General features: G+C 41.1%; 2 protein-coding genes across 3 annotated transcripts in view; both read left to right on the forward strand.

The window, feature by feature from the left end:
• The window catches only part of ZFP91 (ZFP91 zinc finger protein, atypical E3 ubiquitin ligase), a 46,917-nt gene extending 43,533 nt beyond the window's left edge, over nt 1-3,384 (forward strand). For both annotated transcript variants that reach the window (XM_034645712.1, XM_034645713.1), the window contains exon 11: nt 350-3,384. In XM_034645712.1, the coding sequence (XP_034501603.1) occupies nt 350-860 (511 nt within the window). In that variant the 3' untranslated portion in view covers nt 861-3,384. The remainder of the gene's footprint in view (nt 1-349) is intronic.
• A 1,170-nt stretch (nt 3,385-4,554) lies between these two features.
• CNTF (ciliary neurotrophic factor) lies at nt 4,555-11,597 on the forward strand. Its single transcript, XM_002928223.4, has 2 exons — nt 4,555-6,022; nt 7,277-11,597. The coding sequence occupies exons 1-2, from the start codon at nt 5,909-5,911 to the stop codon at nt 7,763-7,765; spliced, it is 603 nt and encodes a 200-aa protein (XP_002928269.1). The 5' UTR covers nt 4,555-5,908; the 3' UTR covers nt 7,766-11,597.
• The last annotated feature ends 307 nt before the right edge of the window (nt 11,598-11,904 follow it).

The following is an 11,904-nucleotide window of genomic DNA, read 5'->3' on the forward strand; positions in this document are numbered from 1 at the left end:
CTGCTCTTGACTTTTACCAAATTAGAGTATTAGGGATGCTACTTAGTGAACTTCTTCTTTCCTTGTTTTTTTTAAACAAACGAAACATTAATTTTCCATCTAGTTTGCTTTTCCTAATTTTTCCCAAGAAGTGTGTTACTGAAAAAAACTTTTAAAGAATGAAATCCAGGGAAAATGTTCTTTACTTACTAAGCGATTTAGCCAAGATCTGGAATATTGGGATTGAGATTGGTGTATATAGGCAATAGCCTATATATGTGACCTCTAAATTCTTGCCCTGACCCTGAAGAAGAGCTCTCATCCTTCCTTTCTCTGTTTGATCAGCCATGTCCTCTTCCACCCTTCCTAGATGCGAGATCTGTGGATTTACGTGTCGGCAGAAGGCATCCCTTAATTGGCACATGAAGAAGCATGATGCAGATTCCTTCTACCAGTTCTCTTGCAATATCTGTGGCAAAAAATTTGAGAAGAAGGACAGCGTAGTGGCACACAAAGCAAAAAGCCACCCTGAGGTGCTGATTGCCGAAGCTCTGGCTGCCAATGCAGGCGCCCTCATCACCAGCACAGATATCTTGGGCACTAACCCAGAGTCCCTGACACAACCTGCAGATGGGCAGGGTCTTCCTCTTCTTTCTGAGCCATTGGGAAACTCCACCTCTGGAGAGTGCCTCCTGCTAGAAGCTGAAGGGATGTCAAAGTCATACTGTAGTGGGACAGAACGGGTGAGCCTGATGGCTGATGGGAAGATCTTTGTGGGAAGTGGCAGCAGTGGGGGCACTGAAGGGCTGGTCATGAACTCGGATATACTCGGTGCTACCACAGAGGTTCTGATTGAAGATTCAGACTCTACTGGACCTTAGTGGAAGGGAAGACTTTGGGCACTGGGACAGCTCAGACTTTGTATTTAAAAGATAAAAAGGACAAAAAAAAAAATTTAAAGCATTTAAAATCTAGTAAAATAACTGAAGGGCCTGCTCTTTCCATTGTGGATCACAGCACACACACCTACACCCACCCTCTTCTCCCTCTATTGTCCCCTTCATAAAATTGATGTTGCCTTTACCAAAAAGGTAGGCAAAAAAGAAGCAGCTCTTAAAGTGAGGGTTATCCTCCTACTCAGTTCTAGCCAGGCAGACTTCCTGCTCGCCGGCAGATCCCTTCTTAAACCTATAACTCTGATGTGCTCTGGATCAGCTTTTAACTCTTGATAGTATATTACTGTCCTCGAAACCCCTTCTCCTTCACTGCTGCCCTATGGTTCTGGCTTCTACCCACTGCAGCACACTTATCCCCAAAGTATCTTACAGTTCTAATCTCTGGAGGCTGGCAGCTTGACTTGGCACTTTAGGCCCCTTAGCAGGGTGAGCTGTTAAAACAGCACACCTGTCTCACTCAACCCCATTTCCTCCATTCCCCGCTGGGTTTCAGAAAGGAAGGATTCACGGGGACCACCTCCCTCCTGTGACCCCAGCACTTCAGCCCCCTTCCAACACCTCCATCTGGTTCTCAGTGGTGCTCACTAGCTTGGAAGCAGGCTCCCAACAGGGAGGGGGCTGCCCACTACGTGGTTTCTCTGAGCGTAAGACAGGGCTCTGTATCAGTGAGAAAAGTCCCAGACTAATGGCAGAAATTTGCACTTTGAACATGTGTGTTTTTGTGTTGTGGAACCTGAGATTCCTTATTTATTAACAAAGTCTGATTTTTTTGGGGGGGTGGGGTCCTCGTTGCTATATTTTGTGGGGCTGGGAGAGATTAGGTTATTCTGACATGGGGTCCTTTCCATAAAAGGTACTTTTGAAGGCAAGATATAGGGTTGAAGAAGCACAGCCAGCCTCTAAAATCATAGCTCTCCAGTGGCCTTTAAAGAAAGCTGGTCCTCAGCACTAACAAAATCACTACAGTAGCCTAGTGCTTTTTCGGAAGCCTTCTTAGGGAAGGATATTAGGTTTTTGGTAATTAGTGCTCTTTGAGTTTTTTAGAGCATTGCGATTTAGGAATTTTGAGGGAATGAGAAGGATTGTTCAGGGTCTGAATTACAGATAAAAGATTTTCTCTTGTGAATTTATTTTCTTTTTTTGTCCCCATCATCTCTTTCTGTACACCTTCCTATTGGCCCAGTTCTGGCCCCTTGCTTTGTTTTTGGTTTTGCTTTGCTTTATCATTGTTTCATTCCAGCTCCCAATTAGTGAAGGACACTGCCATTAGTGAAGAGATAGTCTATGACTCATACAGTTTGAAGTCAAAGAAAATTATTCTGTTCTGTTTCCCTTTTACAAAAATAACACTTCAGAAGAGGAAAGGCTTCCATAGACAAAGTTAATAATCTGTATGGCTTTGGCTTTCACCTAAAATTCTGGGAATTACCACTTCCATTGAGATAGGGATTTTCTTGGGGTGAATTGCTTATTACTGGCCATGGGAGAGGCAGGTGGTGTTTTTGTACAAGTTTATAACTCCCAGAAGACTAAAAACCTATTTTGGCTCATTTTTAGAGAATTAGAAGGGCAGTTTCCATCCTTCTGTGTACCTCACAAGCTGGAATTAAAGGCTTGCCCTATTCATTGTTTGTCAGAAATGTGTGATGGCTGTTGGAAAGAATGAAGTTTTGCTGAGAGCAAAATAAGGAACAGCTTGTTTTTCACAAACACTAAAACTACAAAGTTTATCAATTTTCTCTTTGATTTATTTTTTCCCAAAAAGAAGGGTAACAAAATGTCATCTTTGAAAGAGGCTTACTTTACACCCACTAGTATCAGTGGTTGGGATGCCAGGGGATAGGGAGTCAGACACCTACAGTGAATAGACTTAAATGCGCTATTGTTTCTTTTCAGAGTGTTGCAGATTTGCCATCCCTCCAGTGTGGGGGTAGAAAATGGAGTAAGGATAGAAGGGATGTAGAATATGCTTTCCTGCCCACAGTAAGGATTGGAATTGACTTGGTATGTTGAGTACATTTGAAAATACTATCAGGTTGATTGGGTGGGTTTACAACAAAGTTGTTCCACTCCCATTATACATCCATTTTGTACTCTTCACTAGCTCACATCTGTGCCCCACACTTGCCTTTGTCTTTGTCACATTTATCTTCTCCTTTGTCTCTGTAAGTTGTATTTGCAGTGGTTAGTCATCAGATATTTTAACCACCTACACAAAAGCAAACTGCATAAAAAAACTTGATGAGATTGAGGGAAAACATGTTCTTCCCTAGATCACACTCCCCACCAAAGCAACAAGTTAGTTCTCATAATTAGAAACTTTCTGTTCTTCCTCCTTTTGTTTTTTGACCTCTTTATAGGTACCATTTGCTTACAGTTGGCTTCAATAAATTATTATAGCAGTTTGCCATCAATCTTAAAATATTCTGTATGGACTTTATTTTTTTTCCTTTTGAAAAAGGGATGCTAGCACAATAAAGAGTGGTGTAAGTAAGCCATCTTATACTAGGCCCTCTTCCCTTTCCCTGTCTGCTTCTCATGCTCTGTACTTCTGTGTCCTTCCAAGGAGCCCTTTTAGTCTTAAAATTCTGCATTTTCTAAGTCAAATTGGGTTACCTTTTTAATAACTCTTCCACTGCATATTCTCCAATTTGAATTGGCAGTTGAAAATTCTGAAAATGTAATTGAGATACAAGTATTATTTCTGGAAGATGCGCTTTTCCCTAATCTCTGGTTGCCCAGGGTTATTCTGCATAATTGAGACTTACTATGCTCCAGAGAGTTCGGATAAACACTGGCCAGGATTACTGGGAGTTAAAAAGACTTCAGGTATGGAAAAGCATCTACATAGAGCACTTGCACCTCCTTTGTACCTGTTGGAAAAAATACAAAGAGTGTACTAAACCCAGCTAAGGTTATTACAGTCTGGTTGTTTGAAGTACCATTTTTCCCTCCTCCTTTTTCCCACTTTCCAATGTACTCAAGAAAATTGAAAAATTGTAATGGATCAATTTAAAATATTTTTTATTTCCTAAAAGCCTTTTTTGCCTGTTGTAATGTGCAGGACCCTTCTCCTTTGATGGGAGAGACAGGTAGTTACCTGAATCTAGGTTGAAAAGGTTATGTAAAAAGAAATTATAATAAAAGGGATACTTTGCTTTTCAAATCCTTGTTTTCTCTTAATCTAGGTAAGGCATATCCAAAATAAATATGTAAAGAAGAAAAATAAAAGTCTTCATGGAAGCAACTTGTCTTCCTTGATTGTACTGAATTACAGTTATCCTAAGGGTGAAAACAGTTGATGCCGTTAACTGAGAACCCAGTGTCCCCAGTGCAGGGTTTATGTGGCAGGTACTGTTGCTTCTCTCGGGCAGAGTCGGTTCACTTCAGACTCTCGTTCTTGATCTCTAATGCCATAGGATTCTTTGATCATCTGGCCAGCATGGAAACCCCTCCTCTGTTTTGATAGACTTCTAGAAAAAGTGGCCTTATTAATCTGATAGAACGTTAAGGATGCTATGAGGTCTATGTTAGTCTGATAATGACAAAACCTTGATAGCATTTAATACCAGTGCTTTTTCACAAAACTCAGTGTCCACAGCAAGTACTAACTTAAAAAAATAGAATCCTCCTACCTTCTTAAAAGGCCTACTGTGAGCTGCCAGTCCCACTTTTCCCCCCTCCGCCCCTTGCTTATTGTTTCCCTATGGAAGTTTACACCTGAGAAGGCATGTGTTTCAATTCAGAAGCAATGTCTGTGGTATGAAATCATGAAAGCTAATTGATTTGGGGATGACACTTGCAGCTCTTGCTCAGGGAGCATCATCTTCTAACCTACAGAGTTAAGTTAGATGCAATAGAAGAGAACTCTGCACATGCTATTAAGCTCTTTTGCCCTCATTTCAAAGCTCAGCTCATTCTCGTATTTTGTTAAGAAGCAATGTGGTATGACTGGGATAAGAAAGAAAAAGAAAAGCATGTTGTCACTTGAGACTGCCTTAGAAATGTTTCCCAGTCAGGGTTGGGTGTTTCCTGTCCTTTGGAAGAGAACAGGCCTAAACAGTACCTTCCTTATCCTATAGCTGCGAGGAAGGCACCATGATCGAGGTTAGAGATGTCTGACTGCTGATTTCTAATTGAGTGTAAACGAAACTAACTTTAAATATGTAACAAAACGATAGAAGTGAAAAAATGCTGTATTTTTTAAAAAACCTATTTGACATAAATTGTGTTTCTTGAACAAAATGTAAAAAACCTAGAGAACGAAATTGCAAAGTCAACAGGAGAATCAGAGACCTATATTTAAATTTTGTGCCTGCTTCCTGGATTTTGTGCGTATTATTTAGTTTCTTTAAGCCTCAGTTTCTTCATGTAAAATGGGGAAAATAATATGTATTTCATAGAATTATTCTAAAGATCAAATAAAGGCTTTAAAGCCTTTAGCACCGTGTCTGGACCAGAGTAGCCGCTTAATCAATGGCAGCTATACTGATAATAATAACTTAATATTACTGAATACTTTATCAGGCCAAAAAAGGAAAGAAAGAAGAAGACATGGGGAGTGCAAGGGAGGGTGATAACAAAATGAACTGATTATGTGTATATAAAGTAGATTACATTAGGCAGGGGTGTCATGAGGATTAGTGTGATAGTGACCTTGTTGCTAAGTGCAAAAGCAAAACAATGACATAAAAACAAGTAGGCTCAGCACTGAGTGGAGGAGAGAGATGGAGGCAGACACTGCAGGAAAAAAAGCTGATTAGAAAGGGGCCTTTGATTCCACAGGCACAAAAATCCACAGCCAGGAATTTGCTGCCACCTCTGAGTCAGGCAGGGGGGTGGGGGTGGGGTGCACAATCCCATTAGTAGAGAATGCCCAGTGGATTTAGTCTGAGAGTCACATTTCTTATTTGGACCAGTGTAGACAGAAGCAAACCCAGCTCACTTGTTTCCTGGGACAGTTGAGTTAGGGGATGGCTTTTGCAGAGCACTCAACGCTGACCCCTCACCGCCGGGACCTCTGTAGCCGCTCTATCTGGCTAGCGAGGAAGATTCGTTCAGACCTGACTGCTCTTTTGGAATCTTATGTAAGTTGCCTAATTTGCTGTTGTCTATTTTCACTTCATCTCTTCTGATGCAGCCCCTTACCATCATGTTCCAGCTCCCATTACCAATCATAAAGGCCCTAATCATATGGTCATTCATAGATTGGGCACCTATCATTTGACATGGTTTCTTTTCTTAAGGAAACTCCTATGACCTTATTTTCTTGGCTAGGCTGTTTAGGAGACCTGTTCTTTGAGTAAGAAAATAGACATAGGCTTCTGGGTGGGATTTGCTACATGTGGAAGCTAGTCCTAATTTGCCTACAGTCTGAATTCTACCAGAATAGATTAACTATGGGCCCTCTGAGTGTGGGTTCTTCGTACACGTTGTTCTGAATTTTTGAGCTATGTAAATGAAAGAATGAGGTTTATAGGCTTGGGAGAAGAGCAGCATAAACCCAAAGAATTTCTCCTGTACAGTATTAGCCACCCACTTTTTCATTACATAGATCAAGTGTCTGTGTGTCTGAATAGAATGGTCACCTACACTATCAAAAGGATCCCCTAGAAGATTCATTGGGCACTTAGGGAAGTGTCCAATCAAGCTAATCATGGAGTTCCAGATTGGTTTTCTGATAGAGGGAGATTCTCATCAGTCTCCGCCTCAGGCCTACTATTATAGAAACACTGAAGGAGAGTTCTAAATTTAAGTTCTCTGACAATTGGTTTGTCTTTGCACAGCCTCACCAGTTAGAAATCAGACTCTTGGAAGTGCCTTTTATTATTTTTTAATTTTTATTTTTTCAGCTGACTCCCACTGAATTCTCTAAAGGATTGTCCTCACCACTGAGAGTGGATAATGAAGGAGAGGGGGTTAGAAAAATTCTGCAATGGGTTAATTCTAGGGCTTCGTAATAGGTCTGGCCAGTGTCTTCAAGTATGTTTAAATACTTAAAATTCCGGTATGATTCAAGTACTCCAGTTTTCAGGAGGGAGTTCGAAGTGGGAAGGAGAAATTGTAGACCGGTAGTTTTCAACCTTAGGAATCTAACGAAAGCTGCAGATTCTCCCACAAAAAGTGAATCAAAGCAGTATGTATCATTTCAGGGAGAATAAGGTCTTCCTAAGTCCAGTCATTGGATCCCAAATGAAGAGTTCCTTTTCTAGAATTTTTATTTTCTTTACAATTTGGATCCTTGACTAAGAAGGTGAATAAGACTACATGAGATTTAGGGATTAAATGAGAATTTTGGGATAATTACAGAAGATGTGATGTTTTTATGTATCCTTGGCCAGATGAAGCATCAGGGCCTGAACGAGAACATAAACCTGGACTCTGTGGATGGTGTGCCAGTGGCAAGCACTGATCGATGGAGTGAGCTGACTGAGGCAGAGCGACTCCAAGAGAACCTCCAAGCTTATCGTGCCTTCCATGTTATGTTGGCTAGGCTTTTAGAAGACCAACAGGTGCATTTTACTCCAGCTGAAGGGGATTTCCATCAAGCAATACATACCCTTCTACTCCAAGTTGCTGCCTTTGCTTACCAGCTGGAGGAATTAATGATGCTTCTGGAACACAAGATCCCCCCCAACGAGGCTGATGGGATGCCAATCATTGGTGGAGATGGTGGTCTCTTCGAGAAGAAGCTGTGGGGCCTAAAGGTGTTGCGAGAGCTTTCACAGTGGACAGTGAGGTCCATCCATGACCTTCGAGTCATTTCTTCTCATCAGACTGGGATTCCAGCACATGGGAGCCATTATATTGCTAATGACAAGAAAATATAGCAGTTATCCCTCCTCTCTCTCCCTCCTTCCTTTTCTAATGGAATATACACAGCTCTGAGGCCTCACTTTCCCATTCTTAAGTTTTAAAAGGTTGGAAGTTTTCTAACCTTTGAGACTATTGGCATTTTCATCAAGTAGGGTTGGAGACATGGATAGTTGGGCATACAGGTTTAATCGGGTGTGCGTGTGTGTGTTGGGACCATAAGGGAGTGGGGGCAAAGGCACCATCCTTCCACATTAGTGCTCTAACCTTTTCTACCCACTAAGTTAACTTTACAAGGATTTAACAGCCTTGCAGGATAAATACATGTTTAACTTTAGTCCTAGATGACTTTTCTGGGAAGATTGAAACAGTGAATTAAAAAATCCTGGACTCTAGCCAATTCAAACTCTCGGATAATAAAAATAATAACTAATATTTATTGAGTATCTATTGTAGCGATATGCCAGGGGCTCTGTGTATATTACAGTTTTCACAACAACCCTGTTGAGGGAGGTAGTGTTATTCCCATCTGGTAGATGAGAAAACAGAACTTATAACTTGGTCAAGGTTACCCAGCTAGCAAATGGCACATTTAAGTTTGAACCCAGATATTTCTCATTCCAAAGCCTATGTGCCCTTCACTTTAGAGGCCTGATTATGACCTTCTATCACTGCACCTGTTTGCCACAGAAGGTTGGAAAATACATCCATGTAGTCTACTCCCAGCACTGGAAAACAATCCCCACTATATATCCTGATAGGTCAATGACACGATTTTAGTGTGAAAGGCAATATTTGTTGCCCACGCTTGGCAAAGATGAGAGCAATGGAGATGTTAAGATTCTGTTTGGGGAAAAGAGTAGGCCCACCAGACTTCTGAAATTAGGAAATTGAGGATGTGCAGTAATACAGCCTGCTTTATAAAGTGTCCACAAATGGGTTGGGTTGGGCACACCCCATAGCAACTTACCTCGCATTTATTGTGATCAGCAGTGTAGCACTATAGGCCCTGTAAGCAAGCATTCATGGACAATGGTTGGAATAGTTCTCAGGTTAAAATGTCACAAAACTCCTTTACCACACATTCTCTAGACTTAGTCATGAGGAGAGTGTGAGGCCCACTCTGTTTCCAGTGGGAATGCCAGTGATTCTGAAACAATATATAGCACAGCCTCCATGCTTCACAACAAAGGGGCAGTAGGGTTCTGTGTTTAATGTTCTTGAGAGACACAGTGTGAAAGACACCAACTGGTAAATGTGGGCATTAATGGAAAGGTCATTTGTGGTCAGGTCTGTGAACTAGTGGTGCGGTGTAAATCCAAAAGTTCTCGGGTGTCACATTATTTCATGCTACCAATTACACTCACCATCTTGATGCAGAACCCAAATCAATTTAGTTTACTTGTTTGACCTTCTGCGCTCTTAAGTGAACCATGAGTCAGAGAGGGCTAGCACGCATAGGTTGCATGAGATGGGATGGGGTGACCTAGCTCGTGTCTTTTTCCCACAAGGGTTCATGTCCAAAACTCCACGAGATCAGTGTTATGAGGACTCTGCGTTGGGCACTGTGGTAATACAGGGGACATAAGGCCCTGCTCTGTAGTCTGCATTTGTGGAAATGAGCTTATGTGCATAGAAGACATCAATACTGGTTGGAATTGTGAGGCAAAGGTTTAAGTGTTAGGGATTTAAAGGAAGGAGCTCAGTGAGGGCCCGAAATCCCTTTCTGGAGGAGGGGGCAGTTCAGTTGTGTCTCAGAGGTTGGCTGAGTACCAAATGAGAAATGAGAGAGAGGAAAGAGTTGCCTGGTTAGAAGAAAGTGAAGCAACTAATAAACATTCGGGTCCTGCTGCCACTAGAGGTCTGTCGTTTGGCTTTATTTCGTTTGTAATTTTGGTGAATCGGTCGATACTTACTCAGTAAATGCATAGAGGCTTATTTCATTCAAGCTTTTTCTACAACTGGTTGTTCTGCTTCAAGAGCAGGATTTCTCATTGATAAAGTACCTGCTTATTAATGTGAAGCTCCTAGGTTTATCTGTGCAATATTTTAGAGTCTTTAATGGATAAAGATGTGACTACAAATTCTTAGTGGGGAATAACTGATTACAAACTTGCAGAATCTGAAAGGAGTGACTCCTCTCCGAGGGTTTGTCTTAATATTGAGCAGATGTGGCAGACCAGGTGTCGGCAGAAGTTTCAAAAGTCAGTGGAACATGGCTTAAACTCTGAGTTACATGTGAAGGAATATTTATATATAAGAGGCACATTTGAAGTGGCAGAGGGTCCAGAAAAGGTACAAGTACCAACTATTGAGTGGGAGGAAATACGAAGCTATAGGAGTCTCAATTAGGTCACAAGCAACAAGTCTCCAGAGTGTACTCCCACATTGTGGTAAGAGTTCTGTACCAGTTTCTTCCTCAAAAAACTTGCAGTATCCTCAAAAGAAGTATGAAGAAAATCCTTAGAAAAGTGTAGATAAAATAAGGGAGAAGTGAGCACTTAGCTTTAAAAACAAAGTCATAAACATGAATGGATCTGAATGTGTAGACTGCATCGTGCTTATCTGAAATGGACAAGACACTGAAGAAGGGACCAACAATAGGTCCATGTTCTAGGTGTGTGTCTTAAATACAGATAGGAATAATGGCAACACTGTGGAAGTACGTTCTCTTTAAGGATCCTGAACCCAAAAGAGACATTTGGTCTTAAGATTTCAGTTTCCTTGTTCCTTAGATCTATATGTGGGTCAGATCTCTGGGGAATCATATTTTTATATACGTGTCAACTATATATATTATATAATATGTAACTATAAAATTCATATATAATGTATAACGTAACTATATAGTGATATATGTGTGTGTATATTGTGTGTGTGTGTGTGTGTGTGTGTGTGTATAACTGAAAGGCATGGATGTAGTTCCTAACCCCTTACTCCAATTTTGTAAAGAGTATTCCTTTTATACCACAGCATGTAGAAAAGTCCTCTGTGGGAGAGAGATTCTGTTTTCCTGAATCTGTTAAGAAACTGCGTATATGAAAGAAGATAAACTCTTTTTAGTTGATTTAACAAGGTGATTTGGAAAAAAAAAAAAACAACTTGCAAATTGGCACAAACTCACAGGTCAAGCATTGAATAAAATTAGCTTTGAAATAATCAGGTTTGAGGGAAGTGAGAGCTTTAATAAAGTCATAGCCTTGGTATTGCTGTCATTCCAGCCTGCTGTGGATTAAAGCCCAATGGATGACTCATTCTTGTGACCACTGTCAAACAGGCAGAGGACAAGTAAATATTTCAGGGAGACCTATCTCAGAAGTGGTTTAGAATGACTGTGAATCCTCAGCTCCTCAAGTAGCCGAACACCTTCTCTATATTAACACTAAGGAGTAAAATAGAAACGCAGGAAGCGAAGGGGCTTGCACCACGATGAGAAAGTGATTGGGGAAGGGGGAAAAAAAGGAGTTTGGACATCGCTTCGATTGACTTACAATGTGTGCATGTGGGTTAGTCTCTAGACAATGTTTAGGCCAGGGCATTTAAAAAGAATGGTTTCGCCTCCTGCTTCATCCCACCCAAGAATGAATGAACCCTCTGAATGTTGGTACACTGAAAAAGTGAAAGTGATAAAAATTTCGTCTCTCCACTCAAAAGCTTCTATACAAGCTCTAAAGCCTACAGATAAAGACAATAAAAATATAATTTGATCTTTTGGTGAAATGTGTGTGGGGTGTGAGGTATCATCCATGTGCATGTGATTCTTAAAATTACTGGATCCATCTGTTTTTGGAAGATAGAAAAAAAAAGATGCAAGAACGGCTAACAATAAAGATCTTGCCTCAGCAGGACCATGAGTTGCTTCTTTTATTTCTGTATCTTTGGATGAGCAAGAGGAATTTCAAGTGATTTCAACATTGGATGAAATGCAATCCTCCCAGCCAGGGCCATGCTCAGTCCAGTGTGCTGGGTAAATCACCGTGATGCCAGGCCACTGGGAAAAACTCCCAAGGCCAATCAGCCCAGGAAAGGTAGATTGCCCCATACCTCTCAGCTAGCCTGCAGACGAGGCAGATTTCCTTTCATACAGTGTAATTGCAAGTATTTGAAACCCAGGCAAACTTGAAGGACAGAGAAGAACCCCAGTTAGCCCATTTGT

Source organism: Ailuropoda melanoleuca, chromosome 16 (assembly GCF_002007445.2).
Source record: "Ailuropoda melanoleuca isolate Jingjing chromosome 16, ASM200744v2, whole genome shotgun sequence".
NCBI lineage: Eukaryota > Metazoa > Chordata > Mammalia > Carnivora > Ursidae > Ailuropoda > Ailuropoda melanoleuca.

Coding starts and splice junctions, on each gene's coding strand:
- CNTF (XM_002928223.4), top strand. CDS start 5,909: ATGGCTTTTGCAGAGCACTCAACGCTGACCCCTCACCGCCGGGACCTC. Junction 6,023..7,276: donor CTGCTCTTTTGGAATCTTAT/GTAAGTTGCCTA, acceptor ATCCTTGGCCAG/ATGAAGCATCAGGGCCTGAA.